Source organism: Anas platyrhynchos, chromosome Z (genome assembly GCF_047663525.1).
Source record: "Anas platyrhynchos isolate ZD024472 breed Pekin duck chromosome Z, IASCAAS_PekinDuck_T2T, whole genome shotgun sequence".
Lineage (NCBI taxonomy): Eukaryota > Metazoa > Chordata > Aves > Anseriformes > Anatidae > Anas > Anas platyrhynchos.
In genome coordinates this window covers 47566550-47578265 of record NC_092621.1, presented here as the reverse complement: position 1 = coordinate 47578265, position 11716 = coordinate 47566550, and the positions used below count along the sequence as shown (strand labels likewise).

General features: G+C 39.2%; 1 protein-coding gene across 1 annotated transcript in view; it reads left to right on the top strand.

Annotated features, from left to right (window-relative positions):
- Window positions 1-7547: 7547 nt before the first annotated feature.
- MFSD14B (major facilitator superfamily domain containing 14B) overlaps window positions 7548-11716 on the top strand; it is a 31461-nt gene continuing 27292 nt past the window's right edge. Inside the window, exon 1 of the mRNA XM_038170553.2 lies at window positions 7548-7838. Coding sequence (XP_038026481.1) covers window positions 7677-7838 — 162 coding nt within the window. The 5' untranslated portion in view covers window positions 7548-7676. The remainder of the gene's footprint in view (window positions 7839-11716) is intronic.

Below are 11716 nucleotides of genomic sequence, written 5' to 3'. Positions count from 1 at the left end.
TTTCTTTTACTTGAATAGTGGAAGATAATAACCACGTCACAGTTGTGCAGCACTAACTGGGCATCAGCCCTAGTGTTCACAGCCAGCAGAATGTTGGCATTGGCTGTGCTGTAGGGAGTTGGTGACACTGCTTGCCCAGATAAGCAAGGGCAGGGAGGGAAGAGCATGGAGGGAGACAGTGGAGGGTGGTGGGTTGTGCTGTCTTTTTTGGGAAACCTTTCAAGACTTTTATTTCTTATAGTTATTTCCTTATATTTAATTTATGTACATTTGTATATGAGTGTATATACATATGTGGGAGATACACATATATTTAAATATGCATACATAGAATATCAGTGTATAACTCAGGGAGCTGCACAGAGACACAGGTGGGCAGAAGGCACCAGAGCTGAATGCTACAGATGCACAGACCAGCAGAGAAGCCATCTATTTTATATTGACCCAACTCTTATTTTCCCTGTTAGCAAGATTTCTACTTTGCAGTGATGGTGAAATAGCAGAATATAAAAATAATGTGATTTAAAAATGCTTTTTAAGTGGTCTGAATCTTGGTCTCAGCAACATTTCACATTTCTGTGGTGATAACAGTCTATCTACATCCTGAACATCTGTCAAATTATTGTGAAATATGTGTAAATCCAAAGCAAGAAACAAATCTATGAATACTTTGCCAGCTAAAAAAGATTAATAATATCTCCCTTGTCGACATGTAGAAATCATTGAAATATGCTGGCTGAACATCCCAGTAGAGAAAGACAGAAATTGAATTTAGTATCTTTATTTACAATAATTTAAAAATGCCACTTTTATTTTTTTTTAATATTATTATTATTATTTAGTTAAAGAGGTATGTAAAATATCACAAGTGACTACAAGTGCCTAGGATAAGAAACAACACATAAATTGCTACTGAAGAAGCAATCCATGAAGAATAGAAATATACAGCAGCATGCAATGCATGAAATGATTCTACGGTGACTACATGTAAGTAAATATTTCTGTATTCAGATAAAGGAAATAATATCTATTAGTACTGAAAATAAAAGTGTAGTAGTGAAAAAAAAAGGCTCTAAACAACATCACCGAACACAGCATTATAGCAAATTTAATTCAAATAATAATAATAAAGCAAATCTAATACAGCTATATCTACAAAGATGTTAGAAATGGAACAGATCCAAACATTAATGTTACGTTATTTGCTACTGCAAAGTCACATCCATCATTTTCCATGAAATGGAAAGATGAATAATCATATGGATTGCTGAAAATAATGATATTTTTTTGCCCTTAATTTGGTTGCACAACTTAACATGCCTACATAGCAGAAGAAATGTATTTGAATTTGCATAGGCTGAGTACAGAAATGATCTCAAACTGGTGACTTGCTAAGGACTCTGGCAGGTGTTGGATAAAATGGGGATGCCTTGCAACCACCACTACATTAAAGAAGGGGAGTCCCGGGAAGTTAAGACACCTACCCCTAGAAAGGATTTGCCTCTCAGTGAATGCCTGAATTGCATTTACACACCTTTGTTCAGAACTTGAGAAAATTTGAATTATCATTTGGCTGTGTAACTTCCCCTCCTGACAGTACATAAAACCTCCATGCACAAATCACTTGGAATCGCTTCTATGGGAATAGTTTCCTAATATTTAGTTTCTCACCCTAAATTCTTTTGGATTTCTAGTACATATATTTTTGAAATATCACAGCCTGATCCAGTGAATATATATGAACATACATTTCATTTCTGCTCTGAGATGTCCCCTCAGAGCAGAAGTTTCAGTTTGGCTGTAAGCATCCTCTGTTGGAATATGGACCTCTGTGTACCCATAAAACAAAGGATTTAGGCATAAGCCTAGTTAGAGGGAATACAGTTGGACTATCCAGTGACCTCGTCTAAACATGTGCATAAATTCTTAATTCAAGGAATAAAACTTCAGATAGCAATTTTTCGATCAGTCTTTTGATCAGCTTTTTATTTGCACTATAGTAAATAGAATAATTTTAAATCAATAAAACCTATATATTCAAAATAGCTGGGCTAAAAAGAATGGTGAAAATTCCTACTGAGAAAGGTATTCCTGGATAATTTTATTACTAAAATGTACTGATCTTCACTTATCCTAAGCATCTCCCAGGTATTCTATTTATTTTAAGAAAAATAGATACAAAACAGGTAAAAAACTAGAATTTTCCTGGAGGTTAGTAAAGCTATTCTGTAGCAACCAATAAAGTAAAATAATATGCGCTTATTGGATTCTTAAACCATAAGGGCCCCAAACCACTCTGCAAGCTGTTTATATATTCAAGAGGTGCATTCATATATATATTATTTCACTGTGTATGTACTGTTGAGTACTGTTAAAAGTACAAACATTTTTGGAAGCAAAACCAAAATCATAGTTTGATAAGACTGTGATGTTATACACCTTAGTTGCGTAATAACAAAAAATAATTATAAATGTTCAAAATCTCAATGTATTAAAATATTTGAGGGCCAGATGATTTTTAACTAATGTTTAAGCAGAGAAGAAATAAAACCATTAAGCAAAAGCTGAATTTATTATTAGCAGGTCAAACAAGAGTAGCAACACAAACAAAAATCTCATCAAAGCTGGATTATATATTCATTGTATACATTATACACATATACACATAATATAATATATAATATATATGCACATATAATATATGTATATGTAAATATGTGTATATAATATACACACATATATAATCATATACATATACAAAATTATATACGTATAGTTATACATTATATATACATTGTATATTTTATATACAATCAGAAATGCAATTGGAAGACACTTGACAAGTAATAGCTAAATTAATATAACATATACGGTGCTTGGATGGTCTCCAACAACCTCTTTTTAGTCCCATGTCCACTTGCTAATGTTTCAACTACATGGAAAAAAAAATATTGTTAAAAGTTTAGTAAGAATATTTGGAAATGCATTAACTAAGTGATTTATTTATTATTATACATCAAAAGAATTTAGGAGAAAACAAACACCCACTGATTGTTATGAGTATTATTGTTTCACGTACTAAAGGACAGGATTTCTGACAGCTTCCAAGCTACAAAACTCTTCTGTTGAGGGAAAAACAAATAAAAAACAGCTTAGATATCAGAAATCAGTGAGTTGGAAGTGAGGTCAAAAATATCCCCTACGTTATTACTCTCTTTTCCTTCATCCCAAATTCTTCTCACTTGCTGTATCTGTTGTTTTCACTCATAGTGTAATGAATATCTACAGGTTCTACTGTCACAGATTCCATTCTTAGAATCTGCATTATTCTCCTGCTACAGGTGGGGAAGGGAGATGTTAAAAGATGTTTCAAAAACTAGGTTTTGACACATTTCAGGTAATTTTAAAAATGTTGATTAATTTTCTAGTACCTCTTACTGGAACTCACTACATTTGGTATTATCACTAGATTGCTTTTAATTTCTCTGTGTTCCCTTTCTTGTCCACACAATCCTCTTTTTTTTTTTTTTTTCCCCAGTGATTTTAAAAGCTAAATTTCATGTGGTATCATTTGTATTAAAAAATGAAATACAAATGGTTTAGCAGTACATTCAATTAACTTTAATACAGTGCAGAAGACCCTTGAGATTTCTATCACCATTCTTAATGGATAGGCATTACTATATCGGAATTCTGTTATAGGCATCATTATAATAATTAAATTGATGTAGGAATGAAACTGTGCAAGTATAAAAACATCAAATACAGTACCATAACATTAGTATGGAATTTAAAATAATCACAAACTAGGTGATGTTAAAAATTAGCTTTGCTTAATGACCTCAGTTTGTCTTCTGATCTGAGAACCATCTTTTAAAACTATAAAAAAACAAGGACCTAAGAATGCGGTTATTATTTACATTCAATATTATTTTTCTGTATTTGCCTTCTGAGGCTTTTGCAATCAGCTATAGGGCACCCCTGTCTACACAGTCTTCCCTTATAAGAATGAATAAATAAATAAACCTCTCTTCCAAACTGTTTCTAGATTATGACACCACCTATGCTACTAATTACAAAGGAAGATGATTTGTTCCAGATATTATTTTCTGTAAATTATATGCTACGTGTGGAAAAGAAAAATCATGCTAAGCAAAAATGTAACCGACCTTTGGCCACTGAAATCTATGAATGGGGACAACAGTGTCCTCCATACACCAATAATTTTCTCAAATAAGCCTATAATAGCTTGTGCAGAAAGGGCATGAAATAAGTAAGAATGCTCAAAAAATTCTAAAGAGAACTTATTCTAACTGCACAGAATTACGTAAGTTAAAATAACATGAAAAAAAAAACAACACGTCCTCAAGACAAAATGCTTTTCATTTGAAACTATATCCCCATCTAGTGGGGTTCCTTTTTAATGGCTGATAGGGTTTGGTCTCTTTCTTAGTCTAATTTTGAGAACAGTGTAAAGACCAACAAATAAAAGCTGTTGCCAGGTTTTGCCTACAGCACATTTCTGCTTAAAGTATTCTATCTTTGCTACCATTATGATTACTTTATCAGTAAGAAAGGGCTGATGCTTGCAGGAATACAATCTACTGCTTTATCTGAATGAGGTTTGATAAAGCTTAGAGTAACAGTGGAAAAAAAAAAAAAAAGCATCCAATTTATGAGAAGTGGCTTTGGGTAGGAAAGTACAATGCAGAGGTAGTGCTGGTCAATGGTTCCTAGAGTACACAGACTTCATGGATTTCCCTCTAAGCTGTCTGTAGACATAAGACATTAATAAATTATAAGGAGATCCAAGAGTGCAAAATAAAGTAATATTACTGTAGTGAATATTGGGGATTAGATTATAATGAATTTGAGCAGTTCAATAATGAATTTTGGCTCTGTATACAGCTGAACTGCACTTTAAGCACATTCCAGTGGCTTGGTTCCTCTTTCCTTTAATAACATGATGAAACTGAAAACGAAAGTTGGCTTTTCAATTCAAGACACTTCTCACTAGGAACTGCGATGTATGGAGCAAGCAGAGGCTGGAGGGTGCTACAGGTCTGTAATATACAGTAACATGGCTCACATGTTACTGTAACATGCAGAAACTATGGTAAGAGTCTACTCTGCAGAAAAACCTGGCCCAGTTCTTGCACACACCATTGTTTCACTGATGAGCTTTCATGTTGTTTTTGTTGACGACTCACTGAGCATTGTCATCAGCATCATGCCAAGACAGCTGTGCAGAGCACTCTCTTAGTTTACAGAGAATATTTTCCCGAGCCTAGTCTCACTGGACCCAACCAAGAATGTCAGTTTCTGAATAATGCTCAAATGATTGTGTAATCTCTTATATTTATTTGATCAGTGACAATGGTTATAGGCATTGACATACAAATTATCATCAGTTATCTCCAGTATACACCCAGTGACAAAAATAGGGCAATCATACCTCTGCTAGACCTGCTACTGGATACTTGTAAATCTATTTAGATGGTACTGCTGTGGCTTCTGTTTCAAAGAGTGAGTGTGTAACAGTGCAAAGATTCATACCTTAAAATACAAGAACAATTTGCAAAGCTACACCAATTTCCACGTATCCTGGTTCTGAGACATTAGTTTATATTTACAGAGCAAAAGAGTAGAAAAAGTGAGCAAAAGAAGTCTGATATTTTCTCTAATAGACCTGCCCACCTTCTTGCAGTCAGCAGTTTAGGAACTTTCTAATGCTAAAAAGCCCTTAATTGGTACCAATTCTGAGCTTTCAGAAAACTATTTACAAGGTTCCTAGCGTCTTTCCTAAGAAGAAATAGCTAATTCAGAGATCTATAAACCCTATAACTAATTAGAATTCTTTTCCCCTAGATAACTGAACTCCATTCATCAGGCTACTTTCAGCTGACATTTTACCATTTATTCAAGCTTATGATATTCCTTTACAACTCTTTACAATTTTGATCATGCTGAACTGGATTCTGTAATAAACTTTATATCTTTGTTATTAATTGCTTCTTCCACAAAATTTAAAAATATTGCTTAAGAATATTCTAAACATCATAGAGCACAGAGTCAATGGGGGCTATACTAATTACTCTCTTTATAAACTGACTATTTATTCCTCCTTTTTTGTATCCAATTACTTTTTTAACCAATTCTTAATAAATATATCTAGCTTAAGACATGAAAAAAAAAAAACAAAAACAAAACAAAAAACAAACAACAACAAAAAAAAACACCTTTCAACATCAAATTCTGTATTGGACCAGAATGAAATTGGACCGTCATGGCAAAATTACAAATAGATGCCTTTATTGGGCCATAATAGTTGATGGAAGATATTCTTTTGATTTGTATCTAAATTGGATTAAGCCACCTAAATGAAATGTATTTTTAAAAATTTTCAAAATACAAAGGTAATGTTTCCACAAAAGTGGAAAGAAACCCTACACAGGGAAAAGTCATTTTGAAGAATATGTGTTGACTTACTAATTCTTACATACAATACAATAAAAAGAAATAATTTTGCATAGGTATTTTGTTCAGGGTATCCAGTGTTATTAAAACGTTGATACTTAAACAAAACAAAGCTTCAGGAAAGGTCACATAAAAACTGAGGAATGTTTTCAAGTCAACACATGCTACTGTGTTGAAAGAGAATGCTTGTTGAATTGTTGTGCAATACACTGAAAGGAAATTTTGAAATGTGCTGTATTCTATTTATTGAAATGCACAAATACATTGCGTTCTAAAAACTGAGAAAAGAGATATATAACAAACACAAATGCCCTTTTAAATTAACATTTACTACTCCAGCAAACAGAACAATTGTGGTCTTGGAAAAAAAAACTCCTTTGTATTCAGCTGTGAACATCTGAAGTACTTCTGAAGTACTTGACTCCAATAGTATATGGAGATGCAAGGAATGCAGGATGAAAGTCTTTTTGAACTCCCAGGTCAACACTTCATCCTGGACTGACAATTCACTTCCTGCGCTGATTTTTGATGGCCTACTTCTAATAACAAACTTTACTTCCAGTACTACATTATCTCAAAATCTCCATTTGTGCACACACAGTGAGCTACGAGGTAAGACGCGTCAAAATAATTCTTGACCAGCTGGCCACATGATACCTAATGAGAGGAAACTCAATTTCTCATGAAAAAGTGGTGTGCGGATGACACTGCTTGGAGTCCAACACAGCGCAAGAATCACAGAACCATTAAGGTTGGAAAAGACCTTCAAGATCATCTGGTCCAACCATCACCCTGCCACCAATGTCACCCACTAAACCACGTCCCCAAGCACCACGTCCAACCTTTCCTTGAGCACCCCCAGGGGCGGTGACTCCACCGCTTCCCTGGGCAACCCGTCCCAGTGCCTGACTGCTCTTTCTGAGCAGAAATGCCTCCTCACTGCCAACCTGAGCCTCCCCTGGCACAACTTGAGGCCGTTCCCTCTGCTCCTATCACTGGGAATTCCTGGCAGGCCCGGCCAGCCGCGGCTCCCGGCGTCACGGGAGCCCGGCGGCAGCGCCCCGCCCAGGCGGCGCGGCGGAGGCGGCCGGGGAGGAGGGCGCCCTGCACTCCCCCCTCCTCCATCCCCCGTCCCGTCCTGCCCTGTCCCGGCCCGGCCCGGCCCGGCCCGGCCCCTCGCGGAGGATGGTGCGAGCGAGATGAGCCCCGAGCCGCCGCCAGCCCCGGACGGGGAGGACGGGGAGCCGGAGGAGGAGGAGGAGGAGGAGGCGGCGGCGGCGGCGGCGGCGGCGGTGCGGGAAGGCGGTGTCTGCGCCATGCTGCTGACGCGGGCCGGCCTGAAGGCGGGCGGCTGCGGCGCGGTGAGTGCGGGGCCGCGGCGGCCGGGGGGGCGAGCGGGGGCAGCGGGCGGCCCCCTGCCCGCCTGCCCCCACGGGGGGGCTCGGCCCCGGCCGCTCCGCGGGGTCGGGCGTCAGGACGGGCCTCCCGGGGGTCCCTGCCCGTGGTCCGGCAGCCAGCGGGCAGGTGGCGGTGCTGGGGTCGGGAGCTGCACACGCCAGGCTTAGCGTGCCTGGAAAGCCGGCTGCAGGTTGGGGACACCTCCGGAGCAGTCCCCAGCAAGTGGGGACAGGGGGGTGGCTCGTCTGCAGGCAGCGTGCTCCCAGGCCAGCAGGTCCAGCCCCTTCCCTGCTGTGGACTGTGCCTGTAGGGAGCGGGGAAGCCCGCGGGGGTGCAGGCGGTGAGGGAGCAGATGGACGTGGTGTTGTTTCTGAAGGGGTGCGGATACAAAACTGGGCAAAGCCCTGCGGTAGATCTGTTTCTATAAGTTGGAATCACTAAATTTTTATTTGCAGCCCGGCCTGCTAGTTGTTAGTGTTTTGAGACTAAATTCATGTTTGTTTGTTCCTGAGTGGTGTGTTTCATATTTGTTTACTCATAAAATATTTTCTGAAAGCGTTGTTGGTGCCAAGAGTTTATAAACAATATTAAGTTCATGTCAGGGAGCCAGTGTCTGCTACATGTGTCACCCATCCTGCCCTCATCTCCCCCACAAATCAGAATCTCTAGCAATGGAGAGAGGGTAGCTTTCTGTTTTATGTTTATGTTATGTTTATGCATGCATTTCATAAAATCACAGAAACATGGAATGGCTCAGGTTGGAAGGGACCTTAAAGGTCATCAAAGTCCAAACCCCTGCCATGGACAGGGATGCCACCCACTAGAAAAAAGTTGCTCAAAGCCCCATCCAGCCAGGCCTTGAACAATTGAAGAGATGGGGCATCCACAGCTTCTCTGGTCAGCCTGTGCCAGTGCTTCACCACCCTCTGGGTGAAGAATTTCCTACTAGCATCTAATCTAAATCTATCCGCTTTTAGTTTAAGACCATTCCCCCTTGACCTGTTCCTCGAGTACTGTGTGCAGTTCTGGGCACCACAGTATAAAAAGGACATGAAACTGTTGGAGAGTGTCCAGAGGAGGGCTACGAAGATGGTGAAAGGCCTGGAGGGGAAGACGTACGAGGAACGGCTGAGGGCACTGGGCCTGTTCAGCCTGGAGAAGAGGAGGCTGAGGGGAGACCTCATCGCAGTCTACAACTTCCTCGTAAGGGGGTGTCGAGAGGCAGGAGACCTTTTCTCCATTAACACCAGCGACAGGACCTGCGGGAACGGGGTTAAGCTGAGGCAGGGGAAGTTTAGGCTTGACATCAGGAGGGGGTTCTTCACAGAGAGAGTGGTTGCACACTGGAACAGGCTCCCCAGGGAAGTGGTCACTGCACCGAGCCTGACTGAATTTAAGAAGAGATTGGACTGTGCACTTAGTCACATGGTCTGAACTTGGGTAGACCTGTGCGGTGTCAAGAGTTGGACTTGATGATCCTTAAGGGTCCCTTCCAACTCAGGATATTCTATGATTCTATGATTCTATGATTATCTGCCTGAGTAAAGAGTCTTCCATCTGTTTTTATAAGACCCCTCTAAGTACTGAAAGGTTGCAGTGAGGCATCCCCAGAGCCTTCTCTTCTCCAGGCTGAACATCCCCAGCTCTCTCAGCATATCTTCATAGGAGAGGTGCTCCAGCCCTCTCATCATCTTTGTAGCCCTTCTCTGGACTCCCTCTAACAGCTCCACATCTTTCTTTTGCTGGGGTCACCGACCTGGATGCAGTACTCCAAGTGGGGCCTCACAAGGGCAGATCAGAGGTGAGCAATCACCTCCCTTGACCTGCTGGTCACACCTTTTTTTCATGCAGTAATATTTGTAATAGCTTTAGCTGACCATTAATGTTACAGTGTTAATGTGGTACCTTGGCTGGAGATTTTTTTTAATTCCTGAAGCCACCTGTTTTATATCAATATATTCTTTGTCTCTTACTCATCAAGGTTATCTGATGAAGTTATGGAATTAAACCCAGTGAGGATGTTAAACAAAATATTCCTATTAAATGGAATTCACTAGTCACATGAACAAGTCGTTTTATGTAAGTTAATTCCAAAGTGACTGTTTCACATTTCTTGTAACAGACCACTTCTGTATTTGAGTTTTGGTGTCACTTTTAGAAGCAGTTATGTTTTCCGAAAGACAGTATGGTGTCATTCAAGAAGTGCAACTGGTGTCTTGCATGATTTGCTGTTCTAGGTTTCTGTTCAGGAGTCTGGATGTGTATGTGATTCAATAACCTAGCCTGAAGCTGCAATGGGAACAAAAAACTTGCAGAGGGCTATTAGATTCTTAGTTAAAAAAACGTAGTCTTTCAGTACTGCTTTCAGTTCAGGTTTTATCAGCATGGATGATGTAGTGAAAGAAAACAAAGGATTATGTCAGTAAATAGAAGAGAAAAAAAAAAGGTGAATTCACTTAACTTTGAACAGAACATAAGGTATGGAAGGTAGAGATAGAAAAATGAAAACAAACAAACAAACAAAACAAAACAACAAAAAAAAGCAAACAAAAAGCTTTGTTTTCTTACTCCAAATGTGAAGAGGATTAAAATAAATGGGAAGTAAATCTATAGCTGACAAAGGTGCTACCCTGTATTCCATATTAAGGGATTGTATGTTTGTTGCTAGAGGATTAAAATACCTTTGAGTACCAAAATATGCCGTGCTTTTTTTCTCTTTTAGTTTCAATTTGCAAATTTAGCTTTTTAATTCTTAACTTATAAAATGGTCATAGGTTTTGATTGCTTGACTTTCCCCTTGCCCCGTAGTAAAGGAAAAGGGAATTTGCGTTCCTGCAATGCATCTCCTACCAGAGAGGAAGATGTGGGGCTCTAGCCTTCTGTACTTCTGAATAGCAGTAACACAATTATATTTTTATCAGCGTAGAGTCTGCTTTACAATTTCTGACAAGTAGTCTATTTCCTTTTGTTACTGCGCTTCCTGTACCTCCCAGTTGTTCTCATGTGGCTGTCATATTGCTAGAACATGAATTCTGCTGACATGTTATTGAAAGAGCTTATTCAGACTTATGTATGAGGGTCCAAGTCATGGTTTTAGATGTAACTGCAGAGATATCTTTGATACCAACTGGAGTGCAACTCTGGCATTTGAAAGAGAAAGCTTGCATTTCGGCTTGCTGATGAGAAGTAATTACAGAAATGAAACTTTGAGTTGCTGCTTTGGGCTGTGAAGGATGTTTTCATTTTCATTTCCCGTCTGATTCTTTTGTCCTACCAATTTGATGCAACAGACATGAAAAATATGAGCAAGTCCATTGGGCTGCACAACGCCCAAGCTCTACCCCTCCAGGCAGAATAACAAGATTCTGCTTTTTTCTGTCATCTGTAGCCAACTTCTCACTGTTGAAAGCACTGGCTTTCTTCAAATGAAGAACTGAAATCGAAATTCTGAGCAAATGACTTGTTTTGAATTGAGTTACTGGCTCTAAATAATAAGAACAATAGTATGTTTAAATAAATTCCATTGGAATTAAATCAGTTTCTGCTGGCTGCACTACCTCGATTTTAGTGAGATTCTGAAGTTGAAGTAAATGATGCTGAGAACATTTTGTTACTGGTTAAGCAATCTTGTTCTATCGGCACTGTGGACACTGATATTCTCCATCTCATACATTTCTGTACAAATAGTGTAAGAATTACTACTTCATTTTTATATAACCTGTTGTCAGTAAAATAATGTCCCACTAAGGAAGTGTTTTAGCAAAAACGTACGATGTCTAAATAAAGTGATATTATGAAAGGAGTTTCAGGATTGGATGTCTCAAATATATGGGCTGGTATA